The 19,151-nt window shown below is 45.6% G+C and overlaps 1 protein-coding gene across 6 annotated transcripts in view; it reads left to right on the top strand.

Moving 5' to 3' along the window:
- Positions 1-9,654, top strand: part of LOC125435127 (peptide methionine sulfoxide reductase MsrA-like) — a 65,760-nt gene extending 56,106 nt beyond the window's left edge. For all 6 annotated transcript variants that reach the window (XM_048501182.1, XM_048501184.1, XM_048501185.1 and 3 more), the window contains one exon: positions 8,519-9,654. In XM_048501182.1, coding sequence (XP_048357139.1) covers positions 8,519-8,689 — 171 coding nt within the window. In that variant the 3' untranslated portion in view covers positions 8,690-9,654. The remainder of the gene's footprint in view (positions 1-8,518) is intronic.
- The last annotated feature ends 9,497 nt before the right edge of the window (positions 9,655-19,151 follow it).

Below are 19,151 nucleotides of genomic sequence, written 5' to 3' on the forward strand. Positions count from 1 at the left end.
TGTCCATGTTCCTTACTGGGGCACGCAAGTACTTTGATGCACTGATAATGAGTATGGGAGAAAAAGGACTGTAGGTCTGCCCTAGGGTACTCGTCTGCATGTGTCATTTTAATGCTCTAGTTTTTTTTAGGTTTTGATTGAGTGCATCAGTATGGCGGAAGCAAAAGATGAGAATAAACAGAAGGGAAAGGTGAAAAACTGTGTATGTACAGTTTACGTACCATTAAAATCGATGCGCAAACATTAATTTTAGAAATTTTGCATGTGAAATCTAGGAAGGCAAAGAGCAGAGTGACTGAAACCATGGAAAATAGCAGAGCAGAACCAGGGAAATTTGGACCATATTATCAAATTGCCCTGGCCTGGGCCCCTCAGGTGAGTTGCAAGAGCTCCACCCTCTGGATCCCCACCCCTCGAGAAAGATGCCATTTCTCGCTGCTGAACACTGCATGTGTGTGGAGAACGTGGGCCCCATTCTTGCCTCTCTTTGCGTGTAGGCTTCACGGAGTAGCAAGAGAGCAACGTGAGGTTGCTTGGTGGCAGAGAGGATCCCTTCTCAGCAGGAGCAGGTTCAGAGATTGCCTCCCCTTCTTGTCAAGCGACTTTGACTTCGCTTCTGATGTCATGTGCTTGCCTGGTGGGTAGAAGGACCTGGAACTAGCCTATCCTAATGACACTGGATATGCCTGATCATAGAGTTAAATCCCCTGTACAAAGTTCTATCCTGAGTGACCCTATAGGAATTTCCTTTCCCCGTCCGTTTACCTGCTCTTCTTCTCTGCTGTGTTTCTTACTGAATCGAGCTGCAGATTCATCAACCATTCTTAAGTGTTGAAGGTCTGCCTTCAGTTGGCATGGCAATAAGGGGCCTGTTCCTTTAACATGCATCTGGAGTAGCTTCTCTTGTCATCTTCGAGGGGTTATCTCTGCCTCCGTGGCAGCGCAGCGGGGATCAGAATCCATCTCTGTCCTGGGAACTCAGATGACATGTCCCAGAGCTCCTAGCTGGCAGGCCTGCTTCCAATGGCCCATTAGACATGCAAAGATATTCCCTCCAGGGAGAAAATATTCAATCGCCTTCATCCCAGAGGGCAGGGGGGACAGCATGCTGCCTCTAGGAGCAATCTGTTATTTGTATATTCTGTTCCTTTACGCAGACTCAGTACTAGGCACTTGCTCAGTGCTCCCTGAAGGGGGCCCTGAGAGCGTAGCTCATCCCTGACCTGCCTGCTGCAGAAGAAATATCTTGGCATTTATTAATAGTTCCAAGGAAAACAGCAGGCCAGAACCACCTGGGATCTGGTCTTGATAGCCCAGCGGCATTCGCTTCTTGTAGATACATCCAAAGCATCAGTCTGGGATAAGAGCCAAAACAGAACTAGACTAGGGTTTGAGCCCTAAGTTCAAATTTGCACCCAAAATTTACCTTCTGTGTAATATGGGGTGAGTATTTCTTATGGCTTTAACTGAAGTCAGGAGGATTTAGAGGATGTTCATATGTTGGCACACAGACTAGGACTTCATGAAATCCTACCTGATAATTTTAACTGAAGATATCCTGGGCATTGCACCTTCAGCATGAAAGCCTAAAATTCTATGGTTACCTAGCAACAGCTACTGAGAGAGCTACTGAGTCCTTAAAGCTGCAGGGACTAATTTTATCACTTTGGGTTTTTTTTTAATTTTTAGAATTTTCTGCAAACCTGAGGTCTACAAACCTGCAAACCTGAGGTGTTTTCAGGTTTGTAGAAAAGTCTGTCTTGCCCATTTACTGCTTCAGTCACCAGATTTGAGTATCCTCAGATTTGGTGGACTTTGCTATTAGTATATAGACAAGCCACTCCAAACCCTGCAGAAGGGGGAATTCCACCCACCACAACCACTTCTTGTAGACTCCACAATAGCGTTGCAGTGTCTGGAAGCTGCTCTAGACCTGGCCATCACCCCCAGCCCAGAATGGCTCCCAGCTTCTGCTTCTGGCAGACCTAGAGAACCTCTTGGCATTTACTGCCCCCAGGCCCATTATGGATACCTGTGACAGCCACTGCCATTTCAAATGGTAAGAATATTGTCTGCATGTGCACACTTGGTGTTTTTTAACTTGGGAAATTTAAACACCCCAGTTTTTAAAAAAAACACTTTTCAGATTTTTCTGCAAACCCTCAGAATCCCCCAGGTTTGTAGAAAAATCTATATAGTGTCCATGTGGTCCTGATCCACGGATTTAGGTATCCGCAGATTGGGGTCACATATTGCTACCAGTATTAGATGTGTAGATTATGATGATGATTGATGATGTAGCATATACAATATGATAGACTATAGAATGTGTCTTCTCCTAGAATGAGAGAATCCCTTTTTGGGTGATCTGTGCACCAATCACATCCTCGGTCTCCACATTTGTATCTCTAGAAGACAGCTACCTGGCTCTTCCCTCCTCCCCCCAAGTCTCAGTGCTTTAAGCAACCTAAAGAATGGGATGTTTTGATTGGTGAAATAATATTGGAGAGGATTAAGGTTAAAAATCCAATCATGGAGCTCCCAATGTTACAGGGCAGTCAGACAGACACCTTTCCCAGCCTAGCCACCTGAGATCCTTTTTAAACAGGACTGACACTCTCTGCAGGCAGAGCTTGGATTCTCTTCCTTAATTATGGCCATTTTTTTTTCTGTGTAGAGAGAACCAGTTCGCCTTACTCAGGATGGAGAGTAGATTGTCTGTCCCCTTTCTACTCCAGGGATGGTGACCTACATATCAAAGGTTTTGTTTTTTGTTTGTTTGGGGTTTTTTGCAGCAGGCAGCATGGTTGGGTGGGCATATCGCTCTTGCTCTGGGGCCTGGAGGGGTTGCAACTTATTGCAGTGCATTTTCAGTTAACCCTGCATGTGCTTTTCCTGCTGGTGAGGAGAGTTTGCAAAACAAAACCCTTTAGATATGTGGGCCAATACTTAGAAGCCTGGTTCATGAGTTTACAGTGGAAGCGTGCACAATCCAGTGGACACCGGATGTCTTTCTTTATATGTGCATTCGGCAATTGTCTTGTGCCATTCAGAGCATGTGCAGCTGAACTGCACATTTAACCCTGTCCTAGTTTCATGTGCAAAGTGAGTGCACGTTGGTTGTTTATTATATATAGATGCAGGCATGTACAGGTGTGAACAGGGCCTCTGTGTACAGTATATACTTGAGTGGTTTTTACAATATACATTGAATAATTGTTATGTTACATTCATCACATGTACTGCTGAATGTGTGATACAAACCCCTGAGTTATCCAAGGACTGGTCCCTGATTTCAGTTGCAAAGTGAATGCACATTGGCTGTTTCTCACAAATAGATCTACGTCTGTGTATACAGCACATTCTACTTCTAGGAACCTTTATTGGCAAACAACACAGATCCACTTAACCAAGTATATATACACAGATCCACTTAACCAAGTAGAGGGAAGCTAAAATAAATGTACAGGTAGAGAAGGCTGATGTTCAGGATTTGCTCCTAAAGCGCTGTTTTATGTACAAATCCAAAAATTTGGTGACTGCATCGTTTGCATCACTACTGGAGCTGTCCAACAGAAAGGTAATCTTTTGCAAGTCAGATGCATACTCTTTTTTGAGTAGCAGAGGTGACAGGTATTTGACTCTGTGTACAGCACATTCATTAGACGTGTGAACACAGCTTCTGGGTACGGTGTACTTGTTTTTTGCTTAAACAGGCTTTAAGTAATCCTTTTGTTCCGTTCAATCCATGTGTAGCAGAAGTGTTATTTAAATCACATATTTATCCAGCTACTAGTCCTGGTTTGATTTGTAAAGGGAATGTGCGTCGGTTCTTTCGTACATGCATGCAGAATATACATTCATTCATTGTCGCACTAACGGGGCTGTGCGCATATTGCCAGCACATGCGCATGCACACGGGCTGCTCTTTTGCTGCTGTGACTGTTCTGCCAACTCCAGGCCCAGCTGGGTTCCAGTTAATTAACTGTGTTGTCTTATCGGCTCTCTTGCACACACTCTCTATGCTGCATGTGAATTAACTCTGCTGCCAATAAGCCCATTGTTCTGAGCCCAAGAGACCCGCACACCTTCCCTTTCACTCCACCCCCCACACGCACAATCCAGTTTCGTTGGCTGGGAAACCTTCAGAGCTAGCAGTTCCTTTGAAGTGGGCAGCATTGTTAATTACGTGGCCTGAAAAGCTGGGTGCATTTCTCTCCTTTTTCCCCACCTTCCTTGAAGCCAATTGCCTGGTTCCTTTTCCTACCATCACTTCCTTTGGTGAAGGCTGCAAATAATGTAACAATTTCTGCAATGAAATGTAACCACGACTTCATTGATTTAGGTAATGCAAGCAGGTGAAAAGAATTGACAGCGGCTCCTATAATGTATAGCCAGCTTTTGGTGTGTGTTGTTTCTGATCTGTCAAGCGACCCAGCGTGGTGTGATGGTTATCGGGTCAGAGTATCATGTTAGACTGGGATCTGCCACAGCCAGGTTCAAACCCCCACTCGGCCATGGAAATTCCCTGGATGACTTTAGACCAGTTTCTCTGGCTAAATTACTTCACAGTGCTGTAATCTGGTTTGGTTCCTCACTGTGGATAAAAACATGCAAATGTTAAAATAAATAAAATATATTTAATGGGAACAATAATCATTTAAGTATGTATACCCCACCTTTCAGGGGGTCTCAAAAGTAGCCTGTTTTTAATCTCCTAAAAGCAATAGTTGAATTAAATCATTTTTTTCCATAGTCTTCAAGATGGTTAACAATTACATTAAGACCAGCCCAAGAGAAGTAAAAGCCCATCAAGGAAATATAAATTGGCCTACTGTCCTCCATGAATTTTTCTAATTCCCTGTGAAAGCCAGCTAGTGATCATTACTATATCATGTAGCAGTGGGTTCCACAGTTTATTGATATGTTACATGGTGAAGTATTTCTTGAATCTCCTGCCTGTCAACTTCGCCAGGGGCTCCTCCAAGTCCAAGTGTTTTGAAAGAGGGAGAAGTGAAGTCTCTCTCTTTTCTCCACACTGCGCATCATTTTATTAGCTTCTGTTGTGTTAAGTGGTCTGGCTCACTCTTCTATGTTTCTTTCCATCTGGGATTCCAGAAGATCGCCTTTCATTTCCTTGACATCCTTTGGGGTAAGAAAGCAGAGCTCGCAACGACGCAGAGCTGAAGGGGGAACCTTGGTAGCCCTCATGTGGTCACTTTGTGAACTGCAGATCCAGCTCCTTGTAATGTTGGGCTGAGAGGTTAGACCCCCTCTTTCCCCAGGCTGCCTGTATGGTTAGCTTGGGTGGAATGACTGGCTTTTAAAGGCCTGACAATGGTAGACATGTGTCCCAGGTAAATGGCCAAACCCAACTATTAAAACTTCCTCTGTTTGCCTAATGCATGGTTTTGATTCTGGGATGGGCTCAGTATATATTCTGTTCTAAGTGTTGCATGCACAGAATGCAGAGTGAGTTGATTTCATAACACATGCCAATGTATGTAGCTGGGTATTGATTTTTTGAAAGAAAAAATTGTGCTCTGCCTTTCCATTCCTAAGAATGTGGAAGTTCTCTCTCTAAAATAATACGTTCTGTTCTGAGATGTTTTGTAAGTGGAGTTTTGAAACATTGCCACGAAACAGCGTTTCTGTGTATCTGTATTGTATCTGCATGGTAAATGGAAGTCTAACTGTCTCCCTTGAAAATGACATTCATACAGTCATGCTAAGGAGAGTATAGCACCTATTTAGGAATTAATGCATTGTTTTAAACAAAGTTTCCATGTACCTGTTTTAAGTAATGCATCCTCCCAACGAATGGGATGATACTCAGCTCTGCATTGTAATGAGCTCTGCTTTCTTACCCCAAAGGATGTCAAGGAAATGAAAGGCGATCTTCTGGAATCCCAGATGGAAAGAAACATAGAAGAGCAGCAGTGGCGTAGGAGGTTAAGAGCTCGTGTATCTGGAGGAACGGGGTTTGATTCCCAGCTCTGCTGCCTGAGCTGTGGAGGATTATCTGGGGAATTCAGATTAGCCTGTACACTCCCACACACGCCAGCTGGGTGACCTTGGGCGAGTCACAGCTTCTCGGAGCTCTCTCAGCCCCACCTACCTCACAGGGTGTTTGTTGTGAGGGGGGAAGGGCAAGGAGATTGTAAGCCCCTTTGAGTCTCCTACAGGAGAGAAAGGGGGATATAAATCCAAACTCTTCTATTGAAGTAACAGGATTGGGGGGGGGGGGGAGAGAACATCTACACAGAATATCACACCTGCATAAAAGCTCATCTTTGATTCAGCAAAAGTTACCAGTGCATTGCTGCACCAATCAAACAATCCAAAACAAACTGAAATCAACTTGGTCTAATGCTGAAAAAACCACATGCGACAGAATGATTTTGTAGAATGTCGAGTTGGCAGGCTGCATTTGTGCTACTTATGACTGTAGGTGGCGGAAACTCTTGTTGAATCCTCCGGTTTTTTAAAAACTCTCTGTGGATCAAAAATTAGAATGCAAGGGATAAAAGTTGCAATCCCGCTGAGCTGTCTCAAGGTGTGTTCCTTTTCCCCTGACACTTATTTGTACTCCACAGCAGCTGGTATAGGAGAAAACAACAGAAAACAAGGGCAAAAACAAACAAAATAAGTAAATAAACAAGAGATGCTGTAACGTAGACCTTTATATAGAATTGCTTTGCAGGGCATTTGAAGGAAGGGCCCCCCCTTATTTGTTCACCTCACTTATTTTGCTTTTGATAGGCTTGTGGGGGTAACACAGAATTCTCTTGCAAGGAAACTGATGCCCTGTTCCTTGATCCATGGAGATCTTCCTCAGCCCCCTCCCCCGCTTCTGAAATCCCCTCACTGAGTGCTTGTTTATTTTCAATTGTTTTCACAGTCACGATGACTTGAAACTTGCCAGTTTTGCAAAGGACTATAACTTTATTCTGCTGTTTATTCACCACTATCCATGTGCTTCATAGAGTGCAAGAGATCCCTGCCCCAAGGAGCTTACAGTTTAAATGTTAACATCAAGGTATAGGAGGAGAGGGGGAGATAAACAGGGTAGAATATGCACTGTCCTGTTTGTTTGTTTATTTATTTATTTATTTATTTATTTATTTATTTATTTATTTATTTATTTATTTATTTATTTATTTATTTATTTATTTATTGGATTTAATATACCGCCCTATCCCAGCAGGACTCAGGGTGGTGAACAATATGAAACATCATGTGTAGAGGACGGGGTAGTACCTTAAGGTTTCAGAATATTACATTCCGTTATCTAAAACCAACCTTCCAGTACTAGCTGGCTGGCACAGAAGCTGAACATTTTAGGAGAACTAAAACATTTTTATCTCATTTTTCCTTCATGGAACTCTGTATGGCATACATGGATCTTGCCTCACAATAACCATAGGCCTTTCCCCACTTACCTTAAGCCCCGCGCTACTCTCCTCAAGTAGCGCGGGGTCCCCCGGTACTCCCCACTACAGGGGCGGCGACAACGCAGCCGCCCCGACGCTGCCGCTATCGCGCCCCCTCAGCGCGCGTCATTCCTGGCGCTCTTGTAAATGGCGCCTTTTGATGAGGGCGCGCGCCAGAAATGAGGGGGGTTGTGGTGAGTGGGGCATAGGGGGGGTTGTGGTGAGTGGGGAAACGCCCCATGTTAGGTAGGAAAGGCTGAAAGAGATTGTCTGGTTTAATATTACTGAGTGAATTGCATGCCTGAGCAGGGATTTGAACCTGTGTTTTTCCAGGCATTGTCAGACACTCTCTCAACACTGTTATAGAGTATCATCCCATTTGTTGGGAGGACGCATTACTTAAAACAGGTACATGGAAACTTGGTTTAAAACGATGCACTAATTCCTAAATCTGTAGGTTATGTGAAGCATGATTAATTTCCCCAATTATCACTTGGTACAAGTACCAGTCTTCTGGGAAGAGAGATCAGAAGTTTATATTTCCCAAATCTTGGTAAAAACCTCAGTGTTGTCTTTTAAGAACGTTATTTAACTTATGGCCCCATCCAAGTGCTGGAGCTGCTCCACCCCGCTGTTCCCAAGGGGGCTTTCTGGTGGCATGGGGATGCCAAAATTACAAAAAAACCTTCCCTGCCACTGGAAAGCTCCTATTGGGCTTAATAGACATACGCCACCGAAAAGTCCAAAGCCCTGGCCACTGGCAATACGGGGGCACTGGCCAAGTGGAAACTGACTAGTGTTGGCTACTCCCCTGCTACACCGGTGGTGGGGACACAGAGATGCAACCTCTCAGGTCTACTGTGTCATAACATAAGATCTGTAACAGCATGCTGGCTCACCGCTAATCTGAATGAATGCTTAGTTTTACCTTGCCATCCTAAGCAAAGTTACATGCGTTGAAGTCCATGGCCTTCTGCAGACTGAGTCAGGTGTCACTCTGCTTAAAGTTATGCTGTCGACTGTCCTGTTCATCACACCCACCTGCTTCTGTGACCTGCTTTCCTACTTCTGTCATCCTCTGGCAGGAGCTGACTAGGAAGCAACTGGGGCGGATCACCACTGAGATCCGGGAGGCCGGCCCGTTCTACTATGCCGAAGATTACCACCAGCAGTATCTACACAAAATCCCAGGTGGCTTCTGTGGCTTACGAGGCACTGGCATTCCTTGTCCCGTTGCTGATGGAGAAGAGCCCTAAGGGGAGCCTCGGTGATCAGAATCTGGATGTGGTCGCCATGGAAACTGAAGCAGCCAAGCATCCACTTTTAATTCAACAGTAATTGGACATGTGTGTCCTTTGTTTCCCTTTTTATGACTTTGTGGGAGTGGGAGGCCCACTAAGAGACCTTCCCGTACCTTTGGTATGCATAGACATGGGGGATTCTTTCAACACACAACTGCTGGTCAAGTGGAATTCAACAGTGTGTCAAAGGTGTGTGTCTAATACAGCCATAGCCCCATCCCTGGTCCAGTTTTGGTTTATAGGAATCTGAATCCAAGGGAGATCATAGAGTTGGAAGGGTCCACAAGAGCAACGCAGGTGCACACATTCAGGAACATACAGATCCCAGACCTTTGGTATGATTGGGATAGAATGTGGTTCAATTGCTCTTCCCTCCATCACATGTTTTACGTATGCCATTGTGACCGATCAGTAAGCTGCCCAGAAATATGTCAAGTTACTCTATGACCTCCTGGAAGGTTTCCACTTCTGTGGTTTGTGCTGAAAGCCAAGGTATTCTTTCTCTGCCCACCACATCTGGAATATTCAGGGCACTTCAGGTCAGTTGCTCTTGAGCATAGGTGTCAAACTTGTGGCCCTCCAGATGTTATGGACTACAGTTCCTATCATCCCCTGCCAGCATCATGATGGGAACTGTAGTCCATAACTTCTGGAGGGCTGCGAGTTTGACACCTGTGCTCTTGAGCACTGGCTGATCTCCCCATGGTCTTCACCACCACTGTGACAAAATGACTCCCATCACGGACAAAATGGATATCTTACATCTCTCCCCTATAGGTCTTACCCCTTTGTTCTATCAGTTGATCCTCAACCCAGCTGCATTCTGAGGGTAATCAATAAACTCCTTTCCATCAGTTTAGCCCCAGACCAACTTTTGGAAATGGGTCTTAGGAAAGCTAAAAATAAGGTTAACCAACACCTCTTGGATCAGGGGTCTTCAAACTATGGCCCTCCAGATGTTCTTAGACTACAATTCCCATAAGCCCTACCACTTGGCCATGCTGGCAGGGGCTGATGGGAATTGTAGTCCATGAACATCTGGAGGGCCATAGTTTGAAGACCCCTGTCTTGGATACAGAGTTGTAAAATGAAATGGTCCTTCTTCCAACATATATTGGCCACTACAATCACAGGTTGGACTTTCTGTAGCTTCATACTATTACGTTTTCCAAATTCAGGTGCACTTTTTCTTGAGCATGTTTTAATGTTCTTCCAGGGGCCTTACTTTCAGGGAGATTCCAGCATTGGCCTGTAGCAGCCTGCACGTGCCCCTTAGTGCTGGAGCAGTGGAAACACTCACTCATGTCTCTTCTTTACTGTAAGTGGTAAGGGGGTGTTAGGGGTAATCTAATTTTACTTCTGCTGCACAGAGCCTTCAATCATTTTGGTCCTCCTGATGCAGAGGTGTAGCTCCAAGGGGCGGGGGGTGCATGACGCACTGGGCGCGCCCATGTGGGCGGGGGCGTTCTGGGGCAGGATGGGGCAGAGGACACACCAGTGCACCCAGCGCTTTCCCCCCTTGCTATGCCTCTGTCCTGATGACTTTGTGGTTAATTATTTGCTTGCTGATATTAATGACACAGTCTTGCACATAGAGGTGAAGTTTTGCTACAGGGCTTATAAAACATGGAAGGCTTTGGTCGGTAAACTTATTAGCTAAAAGGTCTTCTACACTGTACTGCGTTGTGTAATACTTTGTTTTGAGGGGTTCTTTTCTGCTGGTCTATGGCTGTAATTAATAAACTGAACTGAATGCTTGATATGAGAAAATCAGATCACTGGGTTTGGATCAGATCACAGGAAATGTTTTCTGCAAACAACATCACACAGGACTTTTGGCTAGCTAGGCACTTTCCAAGGTGATTGCCTGTACCAGAAAGGATGTTTAAAAGAAAAAAAAACTTGAGCAATTCCTCATTTGCATATGCTAATAGTACTGCAATCCTTTCACCTGTGAAATGGTTCCAGTGTTTTAAATACCAGCCAGCTGGTCCATGTGTCAACATTACTGTGATGAATACATTTCGTGGGGGAAGAGGCTGTCAGCTACCAAACTTGCATGCTCTCGCTCAAGCGTGAGCCCACTTTGAACATTCTTTACCTTCCTGCCAGTCAGAACCTTCCTTTCACCAGTCATGGAATTTGAGGTGCTCCAATGTTGCCCAGGAGCTCTTGCCACTAAACTGTCCCAGACCGTGCTATCTATTGCTTGCATGGAGGGGGTCAGACACATGTATTGCGTGTAGAAACTGAGGAGTACCGGAAGAAAATGACGCCCAGGGCAACCTTATTTTTGTGCCCCCCCTGTGCCCCCACACCCTCCTCTGGGCCTCCGATAGAGGTGAGGGTGCGACAGTAGCCGGCGTTGGGCCGGGAGCCTGCCAAAGGCCTGTCGTGTGCCCTAAGAGGGCCAACGGCAAGCTCCCGGTTCGGTGCCAGTTCTGCCAAGACACCCCCACCCTCACCTACATCAGAGGCCGGCTACCTGCCAAAGGGACAGGTGTAGGCTCCTTGACCATGGCTTGATCATGTGCAGGGTTCCATCCCCATGTGATCAAATGGGTGGCACCCAACAACAACAACAACAACAAGCCTTTATTGGCATACAAAACAGGACAAAATTTCAAAGTAAAACAAGATTAAAAAACACAGTTAAAATTACTAATTTCCAGTATAAAATTTGCAACAGTCTCGCAAAAGAGCACATCAGAGCTGTTCAGGGGGTTGGGTATCTTGTAACACTCTTGCCACTGAGAACACTGCAAGAAAATAGAATTAATATATTTCATGCGTATTTCATCATATTTAGGGCATACAAATAGAGAATGGTCAAGTGTTTCAACTGTAACCAGATCACAAGAACATGTCCGTCTGGCAGGTACGCCCCTGTGTAGAAATGCCCTGATTCATCTGCCAGATATTAGGAAAGATGTTTCTTTGCCCAGGAGAACAGAGACTCACCGTCAGTCAAAATAAACAGTGCTGAACTAGAGAAATCAATGGCCCAGCTTGCCAACTTAATTGGTGCAACTTAAGAAGTAACTGTGATTCAGCGGCGGAGCACACAGGACAGTCTCCCATATTCAATCTCCCAATGTCTCCAGTGGATAGAGCCCAGGTTGTAGATTCTGGGGAAGGACTGTAACCCAGAGCAGATACCTGCAACCAAAGGAGCCAGAATGTGACTTTTCAAACAAAGAAAATGAAACCTTTAAGCTAAGGTTTATTGGAGGCATCGGTGGGAATGCCTGAATAAGAAGTGCGAGAAAGGTTTCTGAGAAATACTTTACAGCATAGGTGTCAAACTCACGGCCCTCCAGATGTTATGGACTACAGTTCCTGGCAGGGGATGATGGGAACTGTAGTCCATAACATCTGGAGGGCCGCGAGTTTGACACCTGTGCTTTGCAGAAAGGGAAAAGATTAAAAAGAACAGTTGCTGGGAACCCAAGTGAGAGACATGTACAGATTTATGTCAGTGCAGCTAAAACTATAACAGAGGGTGCTCCTGGGTGTATTTATTACTTATTGTGAGACCTCATGACTTGCAACAACCTGCGTTGGGACTGTGGAAACTTTAGGAGGTATTAACATGCCAATTAGCATTAATGTTGAGTAATGTCAGTTACGCAGCCTGGCGTTCTTATTCTGCGCTGGGCTCCCCGGTGAGCTCTTGCTCAGATTTTTCACATAGTTGGGCTCTTTCATTGTAAAAGGCTCCTGACCCCTGACCTAGAGGGTCACTAGCAATCCTAAAATGCTCCCAATAAAGAAGTGTCATATGTCCATGTCGTTTGTCTTCTAATCATATGTCCCGGAAAAATGAGCACAGGCTGTGTCTATCATCCTAGACCAGTGATGGCGAACCTTTTCGAGACCAAGTGCCCAAACTGCAACCCAAAACCCACTAATTTATCACAAAGTGCCAACATGGCAATTTAACCTGAATACTGAGGTTTTAGTATAGAAAAAACGGTTGGCTCAAAGGCCCGCATTACTCAGGAGTAAGCTTGGTGGTAGTCGGTGGCTTTGCTTTGAAGCAACTGCACAACGCTTCGAATGAGTGAATCACGACCCTAGGAGGGTTTACTCAGAAGCAAGCCCCATTGCCAGCAACTGAGCTTACTCCCAGGTAAAGGATTGTGCTTTAGTTCTTTCCATGAATATCAGTAGGGTTTAACAGCGCTTAACAGGGTTACCTACACTGCTTCCCCAAAACTAGGTCTTAGGTTTAGTGCTAATAATCTCCCTGAAATAATTGCACTATTATCACATGACGAACTCTGTGCATGCGTGCCCACAGAAAGGGCTCTGAGTGCCACCTCTGGCACCCGTGCCATAGGTTTGCCACCACTGTCCTAGACCCTTAGCCATCTGAGCTCGGTGTTGGACCGTGCATCCAGGTATACCCAGACTGAAAACTAGCCATTTTAGACCAGATAAATCCAAACAGAAACACTCCTGGAATTCTGGGAATGATGAAAAGTTACCGTCCAGAATTTTGGGAGTCTTTGGGGTACAAGGGAACAGAAGTGAGAAAGACTGCTAGACAGGACCCTTTCAATTCTAAAAGGATGAGGTCTGAACCTGAAAACTCTACCTGGAAATAACTGTTAAAATGAAAACAATTCCCCTTCCCCTGAAATTCTGGCATAGTGCAAAGAATGCCTGGAGAAAACCTGTATCCAAAATTTAAATGGGTTTTCTTTTTTCATGCAGCCTCCTCTTTCTCCTTTTTTTTAAAAGTATCATTTTAATTTTCTCACACATAAAACAGACAAATAAAACATTCAAAAGCACTCACTCCACATCTTATATTGACTTCCAGCTATCCCATCTCTGATTAGAAGTTAGGTCTAGGTTTATGCATCTATAACGAAGCCATTCGTTCAATAGTGATTTCTTAAACGTATTCTAATGTTTATAACCTACTGTTTCCTTTAGATTTCAGACCCTGCCACTACTTATCTATTTGAATAGGTTTTCAAAAGATATTGCGTAAAAGGTTTCCAGCTTTCTATCTAAAAAAACTGTTCTAACTATTGTCTCTTAATCAGTGGTGTGCTGCTAATGGGGACATGGGGTAACCCATATTTCGGGGGCACGCCATGTTGTTACGTAGGGGGTGCCAGGTGCCTCCTGGGTCCCCGCGCCAGGCCTCTCCTGCAGCGCGGCGATCCAGCTGGTGCCCCGCGGCCAGGGGCGTACCTAGGCGAACTTGAGCCCTGGGCAAAACCTGAGTTTGATTCCCCCCCCATGGGTGGCCACCCTCTCCCTCCATGACCAAACAATGATTTTTTCCACCAGGTCGTTTCAAAGTCACCATCACATTATAGAACATCCCCCAACTCACAAATCTGAACATAGCAAAGGGCCATGCCACACAGCTGAAATAATATTTGGAAAACATTTTCAAAATGCTTTCAAAATGTTTTATTACTGCTATGAAAACATTTTATGGTGTTGTATCCAGTCCCCCCAATTGGGGGAAACAGCATCACTTTCAATGTTATTTAAACTGGGGGGGCCCAGATTCTCCCTTTAAGGTGGATTTAAAAGGAGAATCTGGGCTCCCTAGTTTAAACAAGTGATGCTGGAATCCACCCCCAAACAGCATCACTTTCAATGTTTAAACTGTGGACCTCAGATTCTCCCTTTAAATCCATGCCAAAGGGGGTAGATTTAATAACAACAACAACAACAACAACAACCTTTATTAGGCACTGAGAGAATAAAAGAAAGAAAGAAAACAAGCATTGGTGGGAAGGGAGTGAATTTAAAAAGAGAATCTGGGGAAATTTAGGGGGTGCCTGTTGTCAGGGGTGCAATTATTAAGATAGCAGCACCAAAATTTCAGAGTATCTTCGTGAGACCCTACTGATGATACCACTCAGATTTGGTGAAGTCTGGTTCAGGGGGTCCAAAGTTATGGACCCTCAAAGGTGTAGCCCCCATCTCCTATTAGCTCCCATTGGAAACAATGGGGGATGGGGGCACTCCCTTTGGGAGTCCATAACTTTGGACTCCCTAAACCAAACCTCACCAAACCTGGGTGATATCATCAGGAGAGTCTCCCAAAAAATCCCTGAAATTTTGGTGCTGCTAGCCTAAAATCTGCGCCCCCTGCAGGCCAAAAACGGAAAAACACTGAAAATACAAAATCCCTCACAAACCTGCAATTTTGTCGCCCACCACAAGGTGGCGCCCAGGGCAGCTGCCCACTTTGCCCAATGGGAGGTACACCTCTGCCCACGGCTCCCCCCATGATGGGGTGTGAGAGGTTTTCCGTGGAGAGGGTTGCCCGGAGGCTGGGGAGGGCAGGAGCCGGCCTGCTGCCCCAGCGCCCACTGCCGAGCTCCACTCCCCAGCCTCCCTGCATTTCTGAATATTCTGTTACTTTCAGAATCCAGTCTTCTTTTTATTATTTTTCTGGTTTTGCACATATAAAGTCCTTACTGCAGTCGTCATGCGCATAACAGCCCTATTCTTCCTTATGAGCACAAGTGCACAGATCTTTCTGTAAAGGTGAGGAGAAAATGCAAGGGTTGGTCAGACAGTCCTGAGAATAATGCACACTCTTTCTCCTACTGGACTACTGCTAATGGTCAACAGTAGTGAGGAGTAGGTGGTTGGATATTTAGTGTGTATTTAGTGAGATTGCCGCCCTCTTCATATATGAAACTCTCATATTTTTTTTTAAAAAGAAAAAGCACCATCACCCCTGCCCGACTTCACTGCTCAGGGTTCTTGAAAGCATTTTTCTGACTCTGTCGCTGGCAGTGCATCGAACTGGAAAAAAAATGCTCAGAGCAATATCATCCATCCAGTGAGGGAAAGAGATGGAGTTTAGTGGCAGGGTGGCCAACCTCTGTGGGATAGCTGGAGGCCTCCCGCTATTACAACTGATCTCTGAGTGACAGAAATTAGTTCATGGGGGCGGGGGGGGGAGGGGGGATGACTGCTTTGGAAGGTGGACTCAATGGCATCATTGAGAGCCAGAGTGGTGTAGTGGTTAAGAGCAGGTGGATTCTAATCTGGAGAACCGGGTTTCATTCCCCACTCCACAATGGGGAAACTGGAGAACCGGGTTTAATTCCCCACTCTGGCTTATCTGGATTCTAATCTGGAGAGCCGGGTTTAAGTCCCCACTCCGGCTTATCTGGTGAGCCAGATGTGTTTCCGCACTCCTGCATTCCTGCTGGGTGACCTTGGGCTAGTCACAGTTCTCTCAGAACTCTCTTAGCCCCACCTACCTCACAAGGTGTCTGTTGTGGAGAGACAGAGGCAGAGCGAGGGGAAACTGCACCTGGGGCGTGTGCGCCCTGCACCCCTGCTGCAACACCACCCACCTCCACCATGGAATGCCCTCTCCACACCCCCTCCACAGCCTGGCCACACCTCTGTCGCTGCTTCACCCAGGACATTGTACCCCGCCCCCCTGTCCCATGGGCGTTACGCCACTGTGGAGAGAGGAAGGGAAAGGAGCTTGTAAGCCACCTTGAGTTTCCTTACAGAAGAGAAATGTGGGGTATAAATCCAAACTCCTCCTCCTCATCATCATCTTCTGAAGTCCCTCTGCTCTTCAAACCCTGCCTTCCCCAGGGCCCACCCTCAAAATTTCTAGGTATTTCCCAACTGAGAACTGGCAACCCTATTCAGTGGGCTTTTTGTTTTTGTTTTTCCTGTTACATTTGAATAGGTGAGAGTATGAGAAATATACATGGACCGGAGAGACAGAGCCAGCATCATTTCTTTAGTCCTGGTACAAACTCTCTCTCCCCCCCCCCTCCCCAATTTATGCATATAACTATGAGTCCTTAAAGCGAAGTTTCTAATTCTGAAATGGAATAACTAGACCGTATCAAGAAGCCTAGACTTGGCCCCCTCCATCTGTAGATCTCAATAAAGTGTTTTCGACCCACTCCCACTGCCCAAATCTTGGACCTTCTCAGAAATTTAATTCTGTTCTGTTCTTTAGTAGTGCACTTTCTCAGGCTGCCAGTTGGGGGCGCTGCTACATTAATCAACCCTTTGATGGCACGAACCAGAAAGGAATAGCCAAACCTGCCCATTTTGGTGAACAGCTTATTGAGTATGTTTGACTTGAAAGGGGAAGGAAGCATTAATAGTGGACCATTGTGTGCAGAGTTTGAAAACTGAAGGCCTGCCCTGTTCAGTCAGAATCTGAAGCATCCATAAAATGGCCGTGATTAAAAGGCTTGGCCATAAACAATAACGTCTTCTGGCACCTGACATGCAGTGCCATGAGAAATTTCTGATCAGATCACAGTGTGTATAAAAAGGGTCTGGAGGCCAGAAGCCTTGCGATTAAATTGCAAAACAACATTACTGCAGGAATGGGGCTCCTCGTGATTGATAGGAAAAAATGCCAGTGATTAATGGCTCTTTTTATTGACTTCATTAATTTCCCGCCTTAATCCCCGATGGAGGCTCAAAGCAGCTTACATGGGTTCTCCTCCATATTCTTCTCTCAGCAATGCTGCAAGTTAGGTTGAGCTGCGAGTGAGTGACTAGCTCAAGATCACCCAGCAAACCGCCATGGCAGCCTGGGGATTCAAACATGGCTCTCTCAAATTTTAAACTATGCCACACTGGATGTCAGATACTGCAGGAACCCAATGAAACTCTGCATTGCATAGTTTATTGTAACAAGTATCAGGACATGTTATGCATGTTATGTTATGCAGAAGTAAAATGATTGGCAATAGGAACTAAAGTTGTGTTTTGTTGCAGTTGGGCATTTTGTGCTACTAATTGTTTTTCCTCTCCATTTCATATCCTAGAGCTCAAAGCTGAGGGCACCCAGTGAGGCTGATGGGCAACAGTCTCAAGAGGAACAAAAGGAAGTACCTCTTTACACAGTGAATTAAACTGTGAGTTATACTGCCAGTGGACGAAAGAATGGCCATGAGCATAGAGGGCCTTAAAGCATAGATGGAGCCAGTTGTGGTTAAGAGCAGGTGGATTCTAATCTGGAGAACCAAGTTTGATTCCCCACTCCTCCACCTGACTGGAAGAGGCTTATCTGGTGAACCAGATGTGTTTCCGCACTCCTGCATTCCTGTTGGGTGACTTTGGGCTAGTCCCAGTTCTTCAGAAGTCTCTCAACCCCACCTACCTCACAAGGTGTCTGTGATGGGGAGAGGAAGGGAAAGGAGCTTGTAAACCTCCTTGAATCTCCAGGAGAGAAAGGTGGGGTATAAATCCAAACTCTTCTTCTTAACTAATGTCTCCAAGTTCTGTTTGTAGGGCTTATTGGGGCATCTATCTAACCACGGCAGGAAACAGAAGCAGAAGAAGAGTTTGGATTTATATCCTGCTTTTCTCAACTGTAACGAGTTTCAAAGTGACTTACAAACTTCCTTCGCTTCCTCGCCCCTCAATAGGCACCATGTGAGGTAGGTGGGGCAGAGAGAGTTCTGAGAAAATTGTGACTAGCCCAAGGTCACCCAGCAGGCTTCATGTGTAAGAGCAAGGAAACAAATTCACTTCTCCAGATAAGAGTCCGCTGCTCATGTGGAGGAGTGGGGAATCGAACCCAGTTCTCCAGATTAAGAGTCCACCTGCTCTTAACCACAACAGCACACTGGTTCTCAGAATGCTGAAGTAGATGAACTCTGGCATTCTATGAATACTGCCTCTCTCTGCCATTTGAAATGGTCTATCTATCGTGTCGTTTTGCTGTCCACGAAATGGGCTTTCTCCAGCAGATCCTGATAGATACTTTGACAACAAAGTACGGAACTGAACATTCTACAAGGTTTTCCTTTCCACCCTACCATCTTCTCACATGGCACAACCTGCTTCTATACACATCTACTCACAAGTAAGTCCCACAGTGCTCCATGGGACTTGCTAGGAACAGCCTTCATTTGGAGGTTCGCAAACTGGTTGGGAGCACCTCGTGCATTGGCCAAAGGGGAAAAAAGTGAGAACGAATCCTGCTGCAACAGCCAGCACGTAATATTCTGAGACCTTCGAAAATGGCAACTGCTAGCATCATCCTGTGGTTTCAGATGGAGCTGGACGTCTGCATTTTTATGTGAGGACCAAGTATGACTCTTCTGCCATTTGTAGCTCCAACAAGCCTTGCAGTTTTATCGTTGCAGTTCCCTCTGGGCTATCAATGGAGGCAGCTCCTGAAAATTGCCAAGAGCTGCCTCGAGCCTTCTTCACTTTTGTTTGCCAGGTCCTCGCTAGCCATCCTGGACAGAGAAAAATGTCCTGTTGCCCCCTTCCTTTTGCCATCAAGTCAACTTGTGGCGACCCCTGGTGGGGTTTTCAAGGCAAGAGGCATTCCAGAGGTGGTTTGCCATTGCCTTCCTCCGCATCACGAACTTGGTATTCCTTGGCAGTCTCCCTTCCAAATACTTGTCAGGGTTGGCCCTGCTTATGC

This window comes from Sphaerodactylus townsendi, linkage group LG06 (assembly GCF_021028975.2).
Source record: "Sphaerodactylus townsendi isolate TG3544 linkage group LG06, MPM_Stown_v2.3, whole genome shotgun sequence".
In the NCBI taxonomy this organism is placed as follows: domain Eukaryota; kingdom Metazoa; phylum Chordata; class Lepidosauria; order Squamata; family Sphaerodactylidae; genus Sphaerodactylus; species Sphaerodactylus townsendi.